Here is a 24,288-nt window from a genome sequence, read left to right on the forward strand (position 1 = left end):
GGTGTGTTGTGTGCAAGACACAAGAAGTCATTCTTCCGCTCTACTCTGCTCTGGTTAGGCCTCAGCTGGAGGATTGTGTCCAGTTCTGGGCACCGCATTTCAAGAAAGATGTGGAGAAATTGGAGAGGGTCCAGAGAAGAGGAACAAGAATGATTAAAGGTCTTGAGAACATGACCTATGAAGGAAGCTGAAAGAATTGGGTTTGTTTAGTTTGGAAAAGAGAAGACAGAGGGGACACGATAGCAGTTTTCAGATATCTAAAAGGGTGTCATAAGGAGGAGGGAGAAAACTTGTTCATCTTAGCCTCTAAGGATAGAACAAGAAGCAATGGGCTTAAACTGCAGCAAGGGAGGTTTAGGTTGGACATTAGGAAAAAGTTCCTAACTGTCAGGGTGGTTAAACACTAGAATAAATTGCCTAGGGAGGTTGTGGAATCTCCATCTCTGGAGATATTTAAGAGTAGGTTAGATAAATGTCTATCAGGGATGGTCTAGACAGTATTTGGTCCTGCCATGCTGGCAGGGGACTGGACTCGATGACCTCTCAAGGTCCCTTCCAGTCCTAGAATCTATGAACCTATGAAAGACAAGGTTAGAGGAAGAAGAGAAGGGGACCAAGGATAGAATCCTATGGAACACACACAGAGAAAGCTGGAGGGGGGGATGGGAAGGATCCTCTGAAAGAAGCAATTAGAGAGGTAGGAGGCGAACCAAGAGAGGACTATATTTCAAGAATGCAGTCAACTGTGTTGAAGGCAGCTCCATGTCAAGGAACATGAGAACAGACCTCTCTGTTTTGGCTGAGAAGGTGTCATTAGAGACTTGGGTGAGAGTGGTTTCAAGTGGAGTGCAAGGGACAGAAGCCAGGTTGGATGGAACTGAAGGCCAGGAACTTCAAAAGCTAGGATGGAACTGGAGGCCAGCAACTCCAGATGGCGATAGTAAACAGCACATTAGGCACCGAATTAACATAGAGATGAAAGAGTGAAGATTTGTTAGCTGGAAAGGCAAGTCGAGTCAAGGGTGTGTTTTTGTTTTGTTTTGTTTTGTTTAAGATGGGAAAGACAAAAGCATGCCTGTACTGTGAGGGGAAAGAGCCAGAGGAAAATGAGAAGTTAAGAAGAAGAGTAAGGGATAGGATGAGAGTTGGCGCAAGGGAGATCAGGAGATGGGATGGGGACATTGATAAATGGAAGATTTAGAGAAGGAGAGCAGACAAGAAACTTCTGCATCTGTAACAAGGAGAAGGAGGAGAACTGTAGAAGAAAATGGGGAAGGGGCAAGGAAGGCAAACCAAGACGACAGCGAAGATCCTTTCTTATTCTGTCAATTTTCCCTTGAAAAAAAAATCAGTAAGATCCTGTGCAGAAAGACTAGTGGGGGCAGCAGTTGGGAAGGGTTTGAGGAGTGAGTCAAAGGTGATGAAAGGGTTCTGGGATTGCGGGTGTGAGATTTAATTAAATTGGAGAAATAGGACCGTTTAGCTAGGAAGACAGCAGATACTGCTGACCCTTATCTTTCTCTCTACATGACCACCAGTACTTAACTTCATTACCAGAACACTACTAGACTTCCAAATTAATTAATTAAATTGTGAGGTACTCCTGCTATCAAGAGGATGCTTTGAATATCAATAGGAAAAATGGAACTTCAGATGAGCTACCATGGACTTTATATGTTCCTGGTAATAGGATAGACACTATGGTTTAAAACAGGGGTTGGCAACCACTGGCATGCGGCTCGTCAGGGTAAGCACCCTGGCGGGCCGGGCCGGTTTGTTTACCTGCCATGACCGCAAGTTCGGCCGATTGCGGCTCCCACTGGCTGCGGTTCGCCACTCCTGGCCAATGGGGGTGGCGGGAAGCCGTGGCCAGCACATCCTTCGGCCTGCGCCACTTCCTGCAGCCCCCATTGGCCTAGAGCAGCGAACCACGGCCAGTGGGAGCTGCGATCGGCCAAACCTGCAGACGCGGCAGGTAAACAAACTGCCCCGGCCCGCCAGGGTGCTTACCCTGGCAAGCTGCGTGCCAGAAGTTGACGACCCTGGTTTAAAATATTGATTCCTTACAAGAAAATTTATGGAGACTTAAATAAATGGCACAGATTTTCCCCCAAAAGGGACAGGGAGAGTGAAACATTAAAAGTGAATGTAAGTCCTGGAGTACTGTATATTCAAAATTCTCTTTCTGTTCCCATTAATTTATTCTATTTCATTTAAATCTGTTCTTTAGGGTGGGAAAATGGGAAAGAAATCCTGTGGCAGAGCCAGAGTCAGAGTACTGAGAATGTGTTCACTGAAGGTTCAGGTTTGAACACAGACAATCCTCACTAGAGTTTTAGGTTTACGTCAAGGGCTCTACTTTAACCAACATGATACAAACTTGGCAAAAAGTGTTTGGCTGCAGTCTCAATTAATCCCCAGATGAAAGTGCCTCCCTCAGTTGATTAAGAATTAACCCTTAAGCCCCATGCCTGAACTGGGAGATAAGACATAGTCCCTGACCCAAAGAGCTTACAAATTACATCAGAAAAATATTGAAAATGAAGATAGTAAACACAGGGACAAGTGAAACAAACAACGAAAGATTGTATTACAAATGAATCCAGAATGAGGGCTAGTGAATGTCAATGGAGAAAAGTAAGTTGAAAATAATGAGTTTGGAGAACAGTAAAGACTCTTGGTCTCCTGGAAGAGGGATGTAATTCCAGCTATAGGGAGTACCATGAAAAAGTGGGAGGAGGAGCCAAGAGAACAACTAAGTTTGAAGAATGAGTAGGCTAGAGAGCATGTATTAGGGAGGACCAGTAAATGAGACGTCATCAATCTACCCATATCTTATGATGCAAAACACACTTAAGTCCACTACAGTGGGGAAAAAAAATCAATATTTAATGGTTTTGTTTATTTTATTTTCAAGACTGAATTGATTTTATGGAACAAAGTAGCTTTGAAATCAGTGAAAAAACTTTAATGTAAAGAGACTGGGTAGATTAGGGCATCTGTTTTCATTCATAGCTATTCCAGAACAAGATATTGCTACATTTTGAGGCAACACAAATTGCTTCTATCCAGATAGCACCAAAACTCTGATATACAATTAAAATGAATAAACTTTAATTTTTGAGGTGATGGATGAGTGTTCTAAGTTTAAAGGATTTCCAGATGCACCCTCAATCTTAACTCTTCTCAAAGACTGATAGGAAATGATAGAACAGCAGCAAAGTTGTTCTCAGCCAACATGAATATCATTTACAGATTACATGCTGGCATCTCTGGCTGATATTTGGGGGAAGAGATTTTGAGAGACAAAGGAATCTAGCTATTTTAGGTCAGATAGGCTAGACATTAAGTCTTTTTACAACAGATTGACTTAATCAAAATTGTTTATTTATATTGGACACTGAGCTTGCTCTCAGAGTGATTGAGGCTTGGCTCCTCTCAGTATTCTTCTCTAAATTCTCTAGGAATAACACGACCCATTTGTGGGTTTCTGAGAAGATACGTCTACTGATTAATCCTAATAGTTAATCCTTTTTAATCTACTAATTAATCCTTTTCTTAAGTCTTATCTTGTTAAACTAGAGTTGATATCATTTGGAAAACATATAATGTATTAGACTTCTACTACATAAGACAAAAAAGTCCATCATGCTCCCTTAATAGAAAAAGAGACTGCTATCATTAACACTAGAAGTCACCACAGTCTCAAGGGATTAGGAATTGGTTAATGGCTTTGGGGAACCAAACACTATAGAGATGAGCATTTAAAAAATTGCTAGAATGCAGAATTGGAAGATAGTGTTGTTTATTAAGGTGAATAAAGAATAGTTACTTAACTTACTGTAACTGTAGCTCTTCAAGATGTGTTGTCCAAATAGACTGTAATCTTTGTGTAAGAACCTGCAAGGCTAGAACCTGAGGCCATGGGGTGTTCTGGGGTGTTGATGCCTCTTCTGCATCACCACTAGAGGTTTAGGCTGGGCTCCCCCCCGAGAGGACCCTGTAAGGCTAGACTCAGCAGGAAGTATCATCCAGTAGGACACGAGCGGTGCCACTTCACAGCCCACTGACTGGCCAGTACCAGTACTTAAATCAGGAAGTCATGACAGGGAACTGTCTGAGCAACACACAGATTGCCTGTCTGTATTTGCTCCAGGCCCTGCTTGTGACAGACCTGTGACTCTGGCTTCCAATCCTGGTTTGTCCTCAATTTTGCTCTTCAATTGCTGTCTGTAACCTGGCACCCAACCCCAATCTCCCGATAATCTGACACTGTTTGCCTTCTAACGGCTGAACCTCGGTCTGTCTTCTGGTCTATCTGAGACTCTGACCTCCCAATACCTGACTTGGCCTCCTCCTGCTTCAACCACTAGATCTGATCGCCCATGTCCCAGTCATGACAGTTTGCTCAGACCACCTTTGCCCCCTCCCAAAGCCATCCAACCCCTCCACAGAAAATGGAAGGGACAGGCTGCCCTCCAATCAATGGCTCCCCAAGGACCAAGTCACCCATCTGCAGGCAGAGAATCTTGCATTACAGACCCACATTACTCAGTGTGCACTCAAAGCACAGATCCTGCACGAGCAACTAGCCCAGTTGTAGGCTCAGGTGGCACAGCTCACCGCCAAAGCACGGAACCTACACAAGCAGCTCATACACTCATATGGCGAAGTTGTGACACTATGTGCCTGCACAGACCACACATCACCCCCATGGTGCCATTGCTCGAACAGTTCGCTGGGCATCACTGAAAATTCCAGGGTTTTCTGAACCAATGAAGGCTGCTCTTCCTGCTCCTCCCCCAAGCATACCCCACAGACCAGACTAAGGGGGCGCTAGTAGTCAGTTTGCTCTCCAGTGAAGTGCTCAACTGGGTCTCCCCCATGCTGGAGCAGAACAGTGTAGTGCTCTCCAACTGGGATGCCTTCCTGCAAACCTTTGGAACCATGGTTGATGACATGTAATGTCTGCTCTGCAGAGGCTGCCCTCCAGAAACTTCACCAGAGGCATGGGGCAGCCAGCTCCTACGCCACCCATTTCCAACGGCTCGTGGCTGATGCTGAATGTACTGAGCAGCCAGCTTTACCAGTTCTGGTGCAGGCTCAATGATGAGGTGAAACCATGGTATCTCCTCACATTTCCTGTTGCTACTGGGTTTGGGGCAGGCACAGCAGATCCCCCATCAACTAGCAATGACAGACTCTGGGGCTGCTGCCAACTTTATAGATGTTGAGTCAACCAAAACACTCCAGATCCCCATTCAGCCGAAACCCACACTGGACCTGGTGAAGATGATTGATGGGTCACCCCTATCATCAGGTTCCGTGACTCAAGAGACTATCCCCTTAAAGGTAGTAGTGGAAAAGCACTGAGAAATAATATGCTTGGATCTGTTCCACTTTCCATTCTTCCCAATTATTCTTGGGATTCCAAGCAGAGCGGCATGACCCATTTATCTCCTGGTGTTGGATGAGCACTAGCTTCTCTCCAAATACTGTCAGAAAGCATGCCTCCAATGAAGCAACCAATCCTCAAGTGACCTGCACTCAGGATGGTAGGAGGCCTTCAGAATCAGAATCCTGGATGGTGATGGCTAGCCAGATGGAAGTGACTTTAGGCCAGAACCTTAGCTTCCCTGAAAAGTACCGCAACTACCCGGATGTGAGAGAGAAGGAGAATGCAGACTTACTACCCCCACGCAGAAACTATGACTGCCCAACAGATCTCCAACCCGGGACAAAGGTGCCTTATGAATGGATATACTCTGTGTCTGAACCAGAGCTGGAGGCGCTACATGGCTAAATGCGGGAAAACCTTGCCAAGGGCTTCATTCAGCAATCCACCTCTCCAGCGGGGACACCAGTCCTCTTTGTGAAGGAGGAGGATGGGTCACTACGCCTCTATGTAGGCCAGAGGAGGCCAACCTGAGCGTGAGAAGGAGCCAGAATTTACCAATGTACATTGCCAAAGAGCCACAGTAATATGTCAGCAGCCCCCACCCATCAGCTCCCCCACCCCGCTCCCATCGCCTCCCACCACTGGCAGCCCCACTGATCAGCACCTCCCCGCACCTCCTGATCAGCTGTTTCGAGGTGTGCAGGAGGCTCTGGGGGGAGAAGGGGGAGGAGCAAGGGCACTGCAGGCTGAGGGGAGGAGGCGGGAAGGGGTGGAGTGGAGGCAGGGCCTGTGGCAGAGCCAGGGTTTGAGCAGTGAACATCTCCCAGCACATTGGAAAGCTGGCGCCTGTACCTCCAGGCCCAGAGTCGGTGCCTATATAAGGAGCCTCATATTAACTTCTGAAGAGGCGCATGTGGCTCCGGAGCCACAGGTTGGCCACCTCTGGTGTAGACTATCGTGCACTGAACCAAGTGACTATTTGAAACCGGTACCCCTTCCCCTCATTCCAGAATTGCTGGACCACCTCAGGACTGCCAGGATCGTCACAAAACTTGATCTTCAGAAGGTACACAATCTAGAGCACATAAGGCCTGAGGATGAATGGAAGATTAATTTTCATTCCTGATATGGGCACTTTGAATACTTGGTGATGCCTTTGGCTTAACCAATGCCCCTGCAACATTTCAACATTTTGTAAATTATGTACAAAATGGACTAGATAGAGGGTTGCCACCCGTCCAGGTTTTACGCGGACTATCTGGTTTTTGGCTTCTATGTTTGGGTCCCATAAGTGATTGTTTTTTTCTGAGAGCTTGGAGCAGCACTACCACCATGTTCAGTCTGTCCTGGCGAGACTACAGAAGCATGGTTTGTATGCCAAGCTGGAAAAGTCTACCTTCAACCTAGCCACCATGGAATTTTCGGGGTACATCATCTCCCCAGAGGGACTTCAGATGGATACACAAAAGTTGGAACCCCTCTGCAAGTAGACAGCACCCATCACCTTCCGGGAATTTCGGTGCTTCCTGGGCTTTGCAAATTTTTATAGGAGATTCATCACCAACTTCTCCCAACTAATAACTCCCCTGACTTCCCTCTGCAAAGCAGTGCGATTGACTTGGTCACCAAAGCCCAAATCACTTTTGACCAGTTAAAGGCTGCCTTACCCAAAGTCCTGATCCTGGCACACCTTGACCAGACTCTTCCTTTCAGAGTGGAAGCAGATACACCCAATATGGCCCTAGGGAGCAGTACTCTTGCAGCGACTTAGACCTCAGTCAGTCTTATGCATTCTGTTTTTGAAAAGTTACCCCTGCAGAGATGAACTACAAAATACTGGACAAACAGCTGCTTATTATAAAAACAGCATTTGAAGAATGGCATCACCACCTTAAGGGAGCTTGGCACTCAATACAGGTCTTCATTGACCATAAGAACCTCAAGTACCTTTACAAGGGCCAAGTGACAGAGACGGTTAAGATGGGCCCTGTTCTTTTCTCAGTTCGAGTTCATGATTACCTGCCACTTGGGAAAATGAAATGGGAAAGCCAATGCTTTATCTCAGAAGGAGGAATACTACAGGAGAAGCAAAGAACTGACTTCTGAGTCCCCCTACCACCTCAAGCCTGGTAACTTTGCCAATGCCAGAGTTTATCAAGACCTGTTCTCCCTCATCTAATCCACCTTGAAAGAAGCCCCACTTGCCCAAGGGATATAGTCCATGCCATTCTGTGCTGGATGGAATAACATATTTTGAGCACATATATGAACCCCCAGGGTATCCCCAACTAGAGGTGCTATGGCTATGTCAGGATGCTCCACTAGCAGGTTACTTTGGTTGGTGGAAGACCTCCGGCATGGTTGGCCATTTTCTCTGGTCGCCCTGCATGCGGGCTAAGGTCCAAGGATACATGGACTCCTGTGAGTGCTGTGCACATACCAAGACACCCCAAAACAGACCCCTTGGCACATTAGTATCCCTGGAGACTCCGAACAGGCACTCGTCTGCCAACAGCCTAGACTTTACTGTGGAACTCCCAGCATTTGATGGCTACACCGTAATCTTAACAGTTGTGGACCACCTGACCAAAAAGGCGCACTTCATCCCCTGCAACCAGGTACCCTCTGCCGAGACTACTGCCCAAATCCTGCTGCACAATGTGACCTGGCTCCATGGAATCCCAGACCACACAGTTTCTGAACAAGGCCCGTGGTTCAGCTCTCATTTCTGGTGCAAAGCTTTCAGACTACCAGATAGCTGCAGATCTACCTCCACCACATACCACCCCCAGACAGATGGACAAACTGAATGGTTGAACCAAGTACTAGAGAACTATTTGAGGTGCTTGGTAAATTATCATCAAGACAACTGTTCCATGCACTTGCCATATGCAGTTTTCTTACAACAATGCTGCTCATGCCTTCATGGCTCGGAGTCCCTTCTTCGCTAATTACAGGTTCCACACCTGTTTCACCTGGTGTTACCAGCAGCCTCCCCAAAGCCTGACACCACGGACTGGGTCCAACAGATTCATCGTATTTAGGAAAAGCTCAAGAACCGCCTAGAATAGGCAAAGAAGGCTACAAAAGGCATGCAGACAACCAAGTCAAGAAACTCCAGTATTTATGGTAGGCCAGAAGGTATGGCTTGCTGCCAAATACCTCCAGACCTGGCAACCATCCTGCAAATTGGACCACCAATTCCTAGGACCCTTCCCGATATGCCAGCAGATTAACCCACTTACCTTTGAACGCCAGCTTCCCCAGTCTCTCAAAATACACCCAGTTTTACATGTTTCCCTTCAGAAGCCATACATGGAGAACCCCTTCCCTGATTGAACCACACTGCCTGCTTCCACCAGTTGAAATACCCGGTCATGAGAAATATGAAATACAGCCCATCCTCGATTCCAGATGTACATGTGGCCACCTATACTATCTGGTGGACTGGGAAGGCATCAGCCCCGAAGAACACACTTGGGAGCCTTCCACATCCACATACCCCAAACTGGTGAAAGCATTCCATAATGCTCACCTGGACCAGTACCATCCCGAAGGGGTCTGAAGGAGGTGATGATGTAAGAACCTGCAGGGCTGAAACCTGGGACCCTCGGGTGTTCTGGGCTCCATCGCCACTACAGGCTTAAGCTGGTCTCCCAGAGGAGGGCCCTGTGAGGCTGGGCTTGAAAGTACCACCCAGCCAGACCTGAGTGGTGGCCCCTCACAGCCCACTGACTGGCCAGTACCAGAACTTAAACCAGGCAGCCATGAAGGGGAGCTGTCTGAGCAACAAAACAGACTGCATGCCTGTCTCTGCTCCAGTTCCTGATTGCAATAGACCCGAGACTCCGGCTTCTGACCCTGATTTGTCCTTGACTTTGATCTTCAATTGCTCTCTGTAACCTGCTGCCTGCCCCCAATCTCCTGGTAACCTGACCCCACCCACCTCCTAACTCTCAGTTTGCCCTCTGTCCTGTCTCAGACTCTTACCTCCTGATAGCCTGACTCTGCCAGCCTCCTGACACCTGAACCTCTGTCTGCTCTCTGGCCTATCTCAGTACCTGACTCAGCCTGACTCCCTACTCCTGTTCTGACCACTAGATCTAATCACCTTCGTCCCATTCATGACACTTGGTATGCAAGTGCCCCATGCACACAAGATCAGATTCTTTAGACCAACAGGGTCCAACAGGGCTGCACCTATGTCCTAAATATCTCCGGGCCCCTCCCCATCACCCTCACATCCACACCCAAAAGCATAAAGAGTGGAGCGTGCCAGACCATCTCTTAGTTCTTTTGCCAGTATAGAATCCCAAAAAAGTAGGGCTCAGTAGAAGTGGAAAAGGAGGGCAGGTCATGGAATACATGTGGACAAAACATATCAAAGAACCATTGTTCTTGTAAGATAAGAAGTTGTTTTTAGTTCAAGTGATCATCCACATGAATTCCACTCTTGGCAACTAACAAGCAGTTATCTGTTTGCTTGGAGGTGGATAGCAGGAGTCTTAAACAATAACTACAGGATAGCCCTACCAAAGCAGGCATCTAGTCTGGAAGACTCTACCAAAGAACAGTATTCTTGGAAATAATGTGTGGACAGAACTCCAAGTAGCTGCCCTACAGATTTCAGAAATAGAGATATTTTTCGAACAGGCATCAGAGGTTGCCTGGACACTAGTGGAATAAGCGCCAATATGTTTAGGTAGTTCTAACCTGGCTAACTCCTAACAAATCCCTATACAGTTGCAAACCCACTTAAATAATTTAAGAGAATATTGCTTGACCCATAACCCTCTCTGCATGTCCAGCAACAGTCTTGGTGTCCCTGAATGGTTTTGTCTTACCAATATAAAAAAGACAGTGAGGCTGGGAGAAGAAAATGGTAGATCAATAAATTGATTTACATGGAGTTCTGAAACTCCCTTAGGCAGGAATTTGGGATGAGGCCTGAGAGTGACTCTGTCCTTATGAAACACCGTAACACCATAAGGGCCTGAGTCTTCCTGACCTTTTTGCTGATGTAATAGTTACTATAAAGCCTATCTTCACAGATAAGTAGTAAAGGGAACAGGTTTCTAACATTTCAAAGGTGGCATGCATCGATCCTGTCAATACTACACTGGGGTCCCAAGAGGGAAGGGACCTCTGAACTGAGGGGAAAAAAACATGAATAGGCCCTTTAAGGTTCCTTAGCACTGAACTGAAGAAATACAGCGTGGCCATGGATAGGAAGGTGATGTGCAGATAGCTGCTGCTACATGGAATCTTATGGAGCTGATAGAAACTTCAGATTGTTTCAGGGCTAATAGGTAGTCCTATATTGCTGAAAGGGTGATGGGAGACAGCTGAGATGACCAAATAAGAAACCTCTCCCATTTAGCTTTATAAGTCAGTCTGGTTGAGGGCTTCCTGCTTTGAAACAGAACATTCTGAACTTCAGCTGTACTGCTTCTTTCAGTGGACGTTATCCAGTCAGCATCCAGGCTTTCAGATGTAACAAAGCTGGCTCCAGGTGTAGGATCTGCCTGTTGTTCTGTGAGACTATGTTGCATAAGGCAGATAAGGTTACGAGACAGGATGTGAGTTTCATCAGATCTGAATACCAGAACTGCCTAAATCAGGGGTCGGCAACCTTTCAGAAGTTATGTGCCAAGTCTTCATTTATTCACTCTAATTTAAGGTTTCGCATGCCAGAAATACATTTTAATGTTTTTAGAAGGTCTCTTTCTATAAGTCTATAATATAAAAGTAAATTGTTGTATGTAAAATAAATATTTTTTAAAATGTTTAAGAAGCTTCATTTAAAATTAAATTAAAATGCAGATCCCTCCAGACCGCTGGTCAGGACCCAGGCAGTGTGAGTGCCACTGAAAATCAGCTCACATGCTGTCTTTGGCACACGTGCCATAGGTTGCCTACCCCTGGCCTAAATCATGCAAAGGCTTTTGTAATCATTGGTCCTGCAACTTGTTTCAGTTTCCTCATAACCCTTGGTATCATGGGGATTAGTGCAAGGCATACTTTAGTCCTAGTGACCAAAATGACTGAAACTTCTTGTTCTGGTCTACAGCAAACAGGTCCATTTCTGGGAATCCCCACTTGCGACAGATGTTTTTCAGGACTGAGGTTTTTGACAGACCATTTGTGGATGTCTGAGGACTGCCTGCTCTGAAGACCAGGAAGGAGCGGAGCCACTGGTAGTGACGGTTTGATTTGGAATGCACCAACTCCAAAGCCAAAAAGCCTCCTCGCAGAGCAGAGATGATCTTGCTGCTCCTTCCTGATCTGTTGATATAATGCAAAGCTGTGGTGTTGTCTATGAGCACTTGGATTGTGGAACCCTGGAGTAGCAGAAAAATGCCTTGCATCCCAGATTAAGCAAGGAGAGGACTTCTTATCAGACCATGACCAGCATGTCCATGCAGTGTCTGCCTGCCAGGTACACTGATTTCGAACTACCCTTGTACAGAGCGTAAGTGAAGTCTGGCAAACTGTGTCATGTAGATGCGTGAAGCCATGTGTCCAACAGGAATAGCGGGGGCTAGCAACCTAACTAGTTTTTAAGACGGAACTTGATAAATTAACAGGATTATATAACGTGGGTTTTTTTGTGATCCAGTCCCCTGCCACCAATTACCCAGCAGGTCCCTTCCACTTCCATTTCTTGTGACAGAAGCCTGAGGCATGCTCCTACGGATATTTTTTGGTGAGTCTCAAGTTGGTTGATAAGGTTTACTATCAACTGGAATCTTTCCTGTGACAGGTACGCTCTCGCTGACATGGAATCTAATCCTGCTCCTATGAACTCTATGCTTTGAGTCGAAGTACGGATTTTTCTCTTGCATCTGAAGAAGTGAGGTTCTTACCCACGAAAGCTTATGCTCCCAATAATTCTGTTAGTCTTAAAGGTGCCACAGGACCCTCTGTTGGATTTTTCTCTGTTGACTTTTGAGGCCCAACTTGATCCAAGTAATCTTAAAAGATTACTTGGATCAAGTTGGTCACATGTTGGGGTGATCTTCCTTGAATCAGCCAGAATTCATGAATTCCTTATCTCCTTAGATGAGTTGCAATGACTCCCAAGTAATTAGTGAATACCCTTGGTGCTGTGGAAAGACCAAAGGATAGGATCTTCTACTGGTAGGGAATGTTCCTACTGGAATTTGAGGTATTTCTTGTGGGCAGGATGAACATGTACAAAAATGGGCATCTTGCAGGTCAAGAGCTGTAAACCAGTTTTGAGGATCTAATGAGGAAATTATGAAGCCTCGAGTCAACATTCTGAGATTAAAACAATGGAGGAATTTGTTGAGATTTTAGAAGTCCAGAATGGGACACAAAACCCCTTTATTCTTTGGGATGATAAAATAATGAAAATAAAAACCCCTTTCCCTGAACTCTAAGGGCACCTCCTCCACTGCTCCAAGTTGTAGAAAGGAGTCAACTTCTTGTTTTAACTATATCTCCTGAAAAGGGTCCCTTCAAAGGAGTGGGGAAAGGGGGAAGGAGGTAGAAAGGGACTGGAATTGGATAGAATACCTCTTGTTTACAATTTCCTCGACCCCCTGGTTCAAGGTGATATGAGTCCAAACTTCCCAAAAATAAAAAAGAAGTTTCCCAAACAGGGGGACCGAAAGGAAGAAACTCTCTGGATGTTTTGCCAGACTCTTGACACTGGCATCAAACCTGCAGTTTATTTAGATTGTAAGCTCTTTAGGGCAGAAAACTTTTTGTTCCATGTTTGGATAGTGACTAGCACAATGGAGTCCTGTTTCTTATTAGGGCTCCAGACACTTTGGTATTACACAGATAAATAAATAATCATAATCATAAAGGCAGAGGTTTGTTGCTGCTGGAATCTCTACTTCTTTCTCAGAGGCTCTGAAATCTTTAGAGGCTGGTAGCAGCATTGGGCAGAACAAAGCTGCCTAAAAGAACATTGTCTTTTTTGCTTTCTTCTTGGGATTGCAACATTGAGGTCTAGGAAACACCGCCACCTTAGAATCCTTTCAGAAATAGGGGGCCTCATCCATCTTTGAATTTAAAAAGTTAATTGCCCTCAAAGGGAAGATCCTTAATGTTTGTTGTTTGAGCCTCCCTGGAAATCCCCCAGAAAGATCTTCTCATGGCCATTAATGTAGCCACATGCTGCTATGTTGGACATGTCCAGTGCAACCTGTATGGATCTGAGGGCTATCATCTATCCTTCAGACATGATGGTCTTTTAGCTCCTTTCTGTGATCTTGAGATAGCCTATCCACAAATTGAGACAGTTTGTCCAGCTGAAATAATTGTATCAAGAAGCACTTGATAATTAGCCATGCGCATCTGGAAGATGGCAAATTAATAGACTTTGCCTTCAAACAGGTTCAGGCTCTTTGGGACTTTCTTCCTAGGTGTAGATTTGGGCGCTCTTACCACAAGTGATCCTGGTATTGGCTGGGAATAAGTCCACAAGTTTCTTGGAAGGGACTTGGTATCTCTTCTCAGCTCACTTGGATATGGCCAGAATTAATGCTGGTGTGCCACAGGTCTTTCACAATGTCCAACCATCCCTCATTTATAGGAATGGCAAGCTTGCCAGGCATAGAAGGATGCAAGATGTCCAGGAGTTTGTGAGGCTTCTCCTGCACCACTTCCAGAGGCTCTGCCATATGCGTGATGAGTTCCTGGAATGCCTTTAACTCATTGACTGAAGAAGGCATCAAGGGACCACAATGGGAGAGGATGAGGAGACAAGTGGGGACAAGTTGTTCTTCCCCTTGTAGATATTGTCCTTGTTATTTTCTTCAGGTTGCCTCTCCAGAATCGGAGGCTGCACTAACTGACATGGCTATGTTGGTTTATATTGCCTCTTTGAGGAGAAGGATCTATCTCTAGAGAGTTCCAATGATATAGGCTTGTGGGAATATAGCTACACCCCACCCCCACCTCCAGGCATCTAGTAGGGCTAAGGCAAGTATGGGTACTGAAAGGGGAAACACATAGGGATGTACCAGGACAGATGTTCCCTATGAGCCCTAGGTAGCTTCCTGCTGCTCCTTATAGATTCCTTCACAGGAATTCATAGATTCTCTTCCTGCCTCCCACTGTGCTAGCCAAGGAGACGAGTCCCTACAATGCACCAGCGGTGATGAAGAAAAGGAGTACACCTCTTAAAAAAAAAAAATATCATCCCATCAGGCCCCCTGGTTCTGTTGTGCTCTCTCTAATTGGGCAGGGAGTGAAATTGGAACTGCAGATAACCTCCTTTACCTGCCATACCAATGACATGATAGCTGATGGTTTAGTTATCACCATACTCAACCTCTCATAAGAATAAAAGAATAACACTTAGCTCTTAGCACTTTTCAGCACTATATCTCAAAGTGCTTTACAAAGGCGGTAAGCATCATTACCCCCATTAACCGCAGTTTCACAAATGAGGAGACTGTGGCACAAAAGGTCAAGTGACTTGCCCAGAATCACCCAACAGGCCAATGGTCAAGTAGGAACAAAACTCAGGTGTTCTAAGTCCCAGTCTATCCATGCAGCTATACAGCTTCACATCCAGGAGGGAAGCCCCTGGTACCAGGCCCACAGATAAATCACTTGATCCTATATATGCCTTGGGCAACAATGCACTGGGCACTGAGAACCACAGTGTGGGGGTTGTGCCAGGTACCCAGGCTCCAGATGCTGAAAGTTCAGTACCAAAAGAGATGCAGTTCCCAGGTTTAATTGATACCATCAGCACTCTCAACAGTCACCAGCATGCCAGAGGGACCTTTTTCTCAGGATGTGGGCTGCCTTTTGATAGTTGAGTCTGAGATGAGTCAGACTTCTGAGTCTTGTGCCTAGACTCAGCTGACATTCGAGAGAGTCACTTATGCCTCAGCTCAACAAAGCGGGTACAGAGGCAGATAACTGGGGTCTCTTAGTCAGTGTAACCCAGAAGCTCTAGGGGAATCTCAGCTCACAAGGGTTCTCATGGAGATCCATGACCACAGGACCGGTGTACAGCTGTGTCCTTCCTTTTGGTGTCCGAGGAGGCTTACCTAGAGAGCTCCAGGAGGAACAATTTTAAGTTGCTTTCTCTAGCTTCTGGGGTCCATTTAGAGAAGAAGCAACATATAGTATTGTTACCTTTTTTTTACCTAATCGAGTAGTCGAAGTTTGGGCCTTGGGGATATTCCAGCTGGGAGCAGAAATTGGTTACAGTCAGGTATTTCTTTGATGCTGTTTTGTTTATTTGCAAATAACGTACAAAGGAATCAAACAGCAGGAAACAGCTTCTTTTGTTTATAGCACCAAGAACATTTTTTTCAGCCTGCACCCTCCCCAGGTTTCTTCCAGGGTCAGACACCATGCTTTCAGCTGCTCCTTCCACCTGTCTCTGTCTCCTAGTCTCTCAGTTTCTGAGTGTTCTACCTTTTTCCTCACACACAAAACATTAACAATACTTAGCAAAAGCCCTCTTCCCATTCAGTACAAACTCCTGGGTGGGTTCACAGCCCTCTTTTGATTTAGGTGGGGGGGGGGGGTTTCTGATTAACTCATCCTGACAATTACGTTAATTGAAGGGTGTATTCACATTTAATCTTAAAGAGGTTTGTGATCAAAGCAATCTCCAGTACCTCTCAACACAACAGTACATTGCTCAGGAATGGGTCCTTCTCCTAAACAAAATAGGCACCTAGAGTGCCCATCATTAAGTGGCATCGAAGCCATGAGGGACAAGTTTTAAATCCCAAAGATTTTGCCACTGCTAGAGCCCCAGTTTGGGGTGCATGTTCTAACGTAAAATCTAGAAACTGACTAAAATTAGAATTTGTATTTGTGTGCCTGTATATTGCCAATAGGCAACAAGACTAACAACACTAAACCGGCACAATGCACAGAGAAGCAGGCACCTCACTGTTAAGGATGTTAAGAATGAACTGAGGAATGGCTGGGCCCATTCCATCTTTTATGCTCTCAGGTGGGGGGAATGAGGGTACACAGGTGTGGCCCCAACAGACACTGTTAGCCAAAGGAATCCAATCTCATATGCATGGGACACCTGAGCATCAAGAGTGGAATCAATGTGCACAATCACTCAAAGAAGAATCAAAATTTATCAGCTTTACAATTAGGTGTATTATTCTTGTGTCTTCCTGGAACATACAACATGCTTTATTACAGCTGTTGTTCCAAATTTATAAAAAGTTAGCTACCCTCATGTATTTTTGTGTGTGCGCATGTGCATACACCTGCCTGTCTTCTGTTTCTTTCTTTTTGTGGCTATACTTCTTAACATCAGGTTAAAACAGATTAAGCTAAAAGAAATGTTAATACATATCAACTGATTTCCATTAGCTATTGACTGCTTCCTCCAATAAGGTTTAGATTTTTAAACTGGAGCCCCAGCATGCTCTTAACTAAAATGAATGGGAGATTTGCAATTGGCCTCAGAAGTAAGCCATTACCCTTTTTCAGCAAAGGTTTGCTTAACATTAAAGACAGTATGCAAAAACTTAAAATTGGAATGCACAATCTCACATCTCTCATGGTGATGAATAACACAGAAAGAGCATATTTTTAGGGTGGGTTGGGGGAGGAGAGGGAGAGGAAAGCGTGAAGAGGGAAAGATGATATTTTATACTTTAGCTTTTGCCTCCCTCCTCCAGCACAAGATCTCTAGTCCTGCAAAACACTTAAGCACATACTTAAGTTTAGCCCTATTGAAATCAATAAGACTACTCATGTGCTTAAAGTTACACACTTATTTTAGTGCTATGCTGGAATGAATCTATGTATTTACAACCTCATACAGCTAGTGTCTGCTATTACCACTTGTGTTATATATCTAGAGTGTAATCAGGTTTATAATTGTAATTCAGCCCCTTCAGGGTAATTTAGTCAGAGTTTAAAATACCCATATACTTGAAATCTTTTCTAAGCGCACCTGCTCAGTAATGCACCGATCCTGCATCATAGCGGTCAATGGCAAACAAATGAAAAACTTTTGTCATTTCCAAAGCATTCTGTATGTGGCCCCCTTTATCAAAATTTCTTGTGTTCTGTAGCAAATCTATAGATAGGGTCCCATAATAGTATTCCTGCAACCAATACATTTATTTCTACAGGCAGCATCCACATACTGTACAAGTCAACCTGATGAATCAAATCAACATGTAAACTCAATTCTAGTAGATTTTTCAGAACAATCTGGATTAACCTGACAATTCTGTTTTCATATTTAGAAATTAAAACTGCCCTTTACAGCCTTAAAAACATTTTAAGATGGCAGGAATCATCACTATGTCAGCTCTCCAGTATTTATTCCAAATAGTTTTGAAATAAAAAGTTCTACAATGAAGATCTGCTAAGAGGTTTGGCGGGGGAGGAGGGAACCAAACTCAAAAACTTGTTAGTGAGTCAGTGGTCAACTTCAGGCAGAGGAAACTGGCTTTTGCCTTCAGCTCTCAAAAACAAAAATCAGAAAAGTAAAAGAATTGGAGGTGAATTAGATATCACCAAATCCTATAACTCAGGACTTGAGAAACTGACTTATTGACTTCCTAATGATGAGTAGGAAATTTGCCCTGATGAGAGGGATAGGCCTAAAGTATTAGTTTCTTTTAAATCTAAGTATTTATTTTTTTAAAATAATAAACTTTACAACCTTATAGTTGCAAATTTTCATAATGTGAAATGATATAATGCTGCCTTCCTGAATTTTCAGACAAAATACTCCAGAACTTCTGCTGCTGTCCACAGATTTGTTAGTAACAGCAGAGTCAGAAACAGAAATCACTGGTCAGTTTCACGATTTCTATGCAGAACCCTGTGGGCACCACTGAAAATTACAGGAATTGTGTTAATCTCACTCTATTGTTGCTTGAGAAATTATTCTGAACCAAGCTAGACACAGTAGCTATTCATCTAAAAGACCCCAAAAAACAGAAGAACAGAGCAGAGGAAACCTCCTTCCTCACAGCAGCAAGCAGGTTCAGAGAAGAAAAAAAGAAAAATCCCCATTTCTCTTCAAGCAACTGGCTGGCAAAGGTCAAATTTGCAAGACACCTACCAGCCAGACTAATACTAAAGATGAGGAGGGTCTAGGACAGCACCTGAATAGAAATCCAAGCACTCTTGCCTTCCCTACAGTTTGGGGGTGGAAGAAAATCTAGGGCCCTCATTAGACCTTTGATCCTAAACCATTAAAGTCAAATGGGAGATTTGCCTTTGACTTAAATGAGCATAGGATCAATCCGTAAGGTAATTTATTTTGGCTCTTCCTTCTTTTGTATTAGCTCTGTCCAGTAGGTTTACTCCTCTGATTAGCAGGCATATGGTAAATTTTTCAACCTCTGCTAACACACCCATACGTCCCACTGGGGGGGGGAAAGCACCCTGAAGTCCCTTTCTTTTAAAGGTTTGCTGATTAACTGCTTAAAGATCCAGATTACTGAAGATATGAACAACTATTTGTGTGTGTTGGTGAACCAAATAGTTTCTCTTCTAAGTCTAATTTTGCCCATGAGTTCTTTTATACTATTTTTGTTCCTTATTAAATGTTTGTAAATACTAATGTAATAACTCTCTGATGTTCCACTTTATTCAGAAAGAGTGTGGCTTGTAAGTAAAGGTATATAAAGAATCACACAGAATGCAAAAATCTGATCCCGCTCCCACTGAAATCAATTCATGGAGTTTTGTCACTGAGTGAAGTGGGGCAAGGTTCAGGTGCCAACTCTGAGTTAATCCACCTCTGATACAGAGGAGGGAGTCAGGGAAATACATTCTGCCCAAAGGAGACAACAAAAAATGGGTGCTGAGAAAAATTTGAGATCCTTTTCACAATATAGATGAGTCTTATTAGGTCTCGGCACAGCATAAGTAGTCAAGGGGCTACTGTTGAATACAACTTTCCTGTCCATTATGCAAGTGGGGTGGCCTGACCCCAGAATCAAATTACCATTCTTTCACAAGGATGGCGGGGAGGAGGAGTCTCTCTGGGGTTTTTTTCCTTCCATCCATCTTCCCTTTTTAATCTTTGTTCTTCAGAGCTACTCTGTTCTTTTTAGTGTTTTACTTAACTGTGCTATGCCTGTTTGGTGTAGAGTTAAATTCAGATGAAAATATTTAATATCTATTCACTTTAGATTTGTTGATAAGATACTTTAAATGAATTATTTGACCCTGAGGTGAGGTGGGAGAGACAAAGAGAGAGTATAAGAGGAAATTCTCATAATTTTGACACTGAAAACTTGTCAAGGGCTATTATAAGTAATATATTAGACTGAAAATTGTAAAACGTACCTAAAATTTTTTCTTTATTTTACTTAAGAAAAATTTAAGAAACATAAAAAAATGGTGTTGATAGCAGCATATAATATAGATATATCTCCAGGAAAACACCTGACCCTGGGATCAGTCTATATGTCCATTACACTTGATTTAAAAAAAAAAAAAAAAAGTATGCAGAGTTTTCCACAGTTCAAAAATTCTCCATCACTAATAGACTTCTTGTGCAGAATTTCTGTCACCAGGACTCATTTTCTAAGAAAAGACCCAACTGTGTAAACTCATGCTACAGTATTTTAAGAAATACTTAATATTAATCCAATTTTAACATGGAAAAAAATGTTTAAAATGCACAGCTAGTAACAAATCTTCTAGATACTTAAGCATAGATAACTAGATGTGACAGTATACAGTTAAACTAAACAATTTTGCATTCTACAAACTTTCCCAGATATTGGTCTCTATCACAGTGTGTGATCGTATGTGTGTGTAAGAGAGACAGACACCCCATTGCAGCAATCGCCAATTTTTTTAAAGCATTCAGTATAAAAAAAAGCTATGTTGCAACCATCGCAAATTCCTCTTAGGAAACATTATAACAAATTCACAGATTTCTTGTTTCAAAACTATACTCTTTTATAACAGCAATTAACTTTAATATAATTATTTGTCACAGTCTACTGTGATTAAATAAATACTTTACATCAGTTGAGTCAAACATCCTTCTTATTCCTATGGTTTTCAAATCAACACAACTTCATTCATATGTTGGAAAAAGGTTTCCCTCTGTAGGGATACTCTTCTTGATCTGATGACAAATGTTCTCAGTAGAACCAGAGTCAGACATCTATTCTGGGGAAAATACCATAACAAAGACAAAACCAAAATTTTACAGACCTAGGGAAGGAAAAATATCTAGTAATGCATCTTGCGCTACTGATAAGGAACTTGAAAACATCTAGTGCAAAAATTCTGAAAGGGGTGTGTGTGTGTATATATATATATACATACACACACACACCCCTTTCAGAATTTTTGCACTAGATATATATAAAAATAAATGACACTCCACAGCAGTAGCCAAGTTTACTTCTGAATTCTAAATTATTTTCATCCATAAATGTAGCCAACAAAAATACTGTGTAGTAATCACTCAGTCAATGGTTTAAAAGCGATCCACCTGAAATGTTGTACATTCATAAGGTAATCCTTACATGAGCAGTACAGATTTCCAGCTGCTAGCTGTAATGAATGGGAGATGGAATGTATTTAAATCAAATAGCACCATCTAGCAGGCCCCCCATAACTTCACGTAGGAGGGTAGTTATTACTTGGTGATAGCTCAGTTTGGCAGACCTCACTTGTAGAATATTAAGGATTTTTATACTACAAATTAAAGTAGTATTGCCTTATTGGTACAAAAGTTTGGAGGAAAAGTAAAATAGAGAGAAAAATATATAAATTTTAAAGTTTCAGCCCAAAGATTAAAAAAAAACAATACTTCAAAATCTTCATGATGCAAGCCATACAGGAAGTAAAACTAAACTATATCTACAAGGTCATCATTCTGAAAGTCAGATTCATCTGAGGATCCCTTTACAGATTCAACAGCAAGATAATATTAGTTGGTTGGATTTTAGCAATTTGCAAAGTAGATGACACACAGTGCTAAGTATCAGGCACAAAACAGCTGAAATTCTCCTACAATTTCTCTACACAAGTCAAACAAAATGATGTTTGTCCTAATGTATGAGTATTTAACTCTTTTTGCAAAATATTTTTGCAAGAAGCACCAACAGTTGATTAGCCTGTCCAAGTTCTGTCTCAAACCCCATACCAGCAATTCTCATTTCTTGTCAACAATTCCCTCCGCCTTTGTACAATTCCCTATTATAAAGTTATACATATAGTTCCCAAACATCACGCAACAACAGTGCTTTAAATCTCTTCAAGCATCTCCCTCTCCTTTGTCTCTCAGCAAAGATGCCTGGCCTGCTACTGCTCTAGGAAGTGTGTGTGTGCCAGCCTCTGGAATTAGGAAGTGCTGCTCCTCTAAAATATTGCAACAAGAAAAACTTTTAGGTGAAGGTTCAAGACAAACTGCCTGAAGGAAACTCATCAGTCATGCCTGGACTATTCAGTTTCACGTTAAACGCAATTCTAGGGTGGTGTGCAATGTGATTTCTGAACAAGACATATACAAATAGTTTTTCTGGCTGGAGGTCCCCTTGCCCCCTCAACGGCTTTATCCTGAGCTTTCACAGACTGCAGCAGATGGACTGAATGGTCCTGGCCATAAGAATTGACGCCACATACTATACTCTTCCTTCTCCCCCTCTGCTGTACTAAGCCCATCACATATGGGCTCTTCCTCCTCCTTCACAGTAAGCACCTCCTGTCTGTGCTTCACCAATCTTAATAATGCAAACCAAGGCTTCAAGTACAGCAAACTTAAAGGGACACCATCAACTTGAAAGTCACATTTCTGTCTAAGCATGTTGTACCTACTATAATTACCAGTAATATCTAACAGTACTATAACTGAAGGAAGCTAGCCAAGTCACTTTATTTCTCCATATTTTTCCAGTTTATTTATTTTGTGCATTTGGTTGTGCTGTGTATAGTCAGTTTCACTGTTTCCCCTGTACATTCAGTCAGTTTCTCCCTCTCTGAAAAGATATTTGTAAACATAACCAGGTGAACAGAAATACACCTATACAATTTATTTTTAAGGATGTTTTTAAAAAGATCAAGCTAGGATATTCAAAGGGGGCTCCTCAAAAACATTTTTTTAAGATTAGTCAGTTTTTATAAATTCAAGTTCTTGGTGTCCCTTTAACCTGTGTGTTGGGGATACAGGGGAAAGGGATGCCTCATTGACATAGGACAGAGAGCCATCTAAATTGTCACTGGCTGCACTGTTGGCACCATCCCACCACACACATACAACTACACAAAAGCCCCTCACAAAAAAGTCAGTACCATCTCCCCTTCTCCCCCAAACCAACAGGCGCTCATAATATTTCTGTATTCCTCCTACACAACCCCCTTTCCCCTTTCTCCTCAAACCATAACATCCCCACTAATCCCTTTTCCCCACCCACAACCCCAGTTTCACTCCCAAAGAACAATACACACACACACACACAGCCCTTCCTCCCCTACACACAGTAACCCGCTCTCCTGCCCCCACCCTAGGGAGGGATGTGGCTGGGAGAACACATCAGGGCTCTGGCGGGGAAGGACAGGGGGAGATACTAGGTCCTGATAAAAAGTTGAGAGCTGCAGAGTTACAGGCAGCACAGGGAGCTTCTGCCTCTCCCACCACAGCGGCGCCCCCCAGCAGCACAGACTAGGCTCTTTGTTACCAAAGTTAGTCCAACACTTCCCACCGGCACAGACCCCCTTTGGGGACGGGGTCAGAGGAGTGGGGGCCTCCCCCAACCTTCCGCTCCCTGCCCTAGACCCTGACCCTCCAAAGCGAGGGGCTCAGCCGCGCTGCACCCCCACCCCACAATGCGCGGGGCTCAACCATCACCTGCCTTTCACCCCGCGACGGGCGAGGGGTTCGGGCGCCTCCTGTCCCACCTCCCTGCCAAGCGCGGGGAACTCAGACGCTCCTGCCTCCGCCACCCCCCAGAAGCGAGAGCAGCTCACAACCCCCCTGGCCCCTTCCTCCAGCTTGCCAGCTAGGGGCTCGTACACCCAACTCCTAACCCTCGGGTCCTCCGCACCCCAAGCCCTGGCTGCCCCACTCCGGCTCCCCGCTGGCTCCCCTCCGCTCCGCGAGCGTGCGCGCGACCCCCTCTCCGGCGAGCAGGAAAGTTACTTTGTGCAGGGTCTGTGCGGGTGTGTTCGCCCCCCGCCCAGTCCGACTGTGCGGTCCGGCGGGCTGTACTCACTTCTCCCTGGCCTGGCTGTCGGACGGGACGCTGCTGTTGCTCTTGCCTTTGCCGTACATGCCTGCAGAGAGCTCCGACTGTCACGCACCTGTCAACCCATCACAGCCTCCCCGGGAACAGCCCCGTCACCATGGAGACACTGCCACACACACACCCCATTGGCCCGATGCACGGTCGGACACGCCCCCAACACAGTGATTGACAGACGGAGACCAGGACAGGCTGCTCCCTCCTCCTCCCCGCTTCCCCCACCCCTCGGCTCCTCCTCCCCCTCCCCTCTCGCGCTCTCCCTTCCTCGGCGCAAGGGGGAATTTGAAACGGTTCTAGAAGGATTTTAAACAACTGGCTGTTCTGTGCGCTCGGCAACCCCCCTCCGCCGCTGCCGGAGAGGGAGCGCGCTGGGGAGAGAGGGAAAGTGCGGACTGGACTCCACAGCCAGCGGCACCCGGCAGCTTCAGGCCCTCCCTCCACCGCCCAGCCAGCGGCACGGGCAGCTTCAGCCCCCTCTCCCCCCGGGCATCTAATCAACCGCCCCCTCCCCCTCCCCCTCCCCCTCTGCTCCACCACCCACAGGCCGCCGCGCCGGGCAACGAGACCTGCCCCACGGCTCAGCCAGCGGCATGCGTGTTACCCCGGCCCTGGTGTTCAGCGCGGGAAGTGAGGCCCCCACACAGCCAGCCTCAGCCCCCCCCTGCTCAGCCCCCCCGACAGCCAGCC

The 24,288-nt window shown here is 44.7% G+C and overlaps 1 protein-coding gene across 3 annotated transcripts in view; it reads right to left on the reverse strand.

The window, feature by feature from the left end:
- SSBP2 (single stranded DNA binding protein 2) overlaps positions 1–24,288 on the reverse strand; it is a 277,842-nt gene that overhangs the window by 252,887 nt on the left and 667 nt on the right. Inside the window, exon 1 of one of the 3 annotated variants that reach the window (XM_034773207.1) lies at positions 23,572–23,630. The exons of 1 other annotated variant lie outside the window; for it this stretch is intronic. In XM_034773207.1, coding sequence (XP_034629098.1) covers positions 23,572–23,630 — 59 coding nt within the window. Of the gene's footprint in view, positions 1–23,571; positions 23,704–24,288 lie in introns of those variants that run through there. One more of the 3 variants, XM_034773210.1, reaches the window with a different exon arrangement.

The sequence above is a fragment of the Trachemys scripta genome, chromosome 6 (assembly GCF_013100865.1).
Source record: "Trachemys scripta elegans isolate TJP31775 chromosome 6, CAS_Tse_1.0, whole genome shotgun sequence".
NCBI classification, from domain to species: Eukaryota; Metazoa; Chordata; order Testudines; family Emydidae; genus Trachemys; species Trachemys scripta.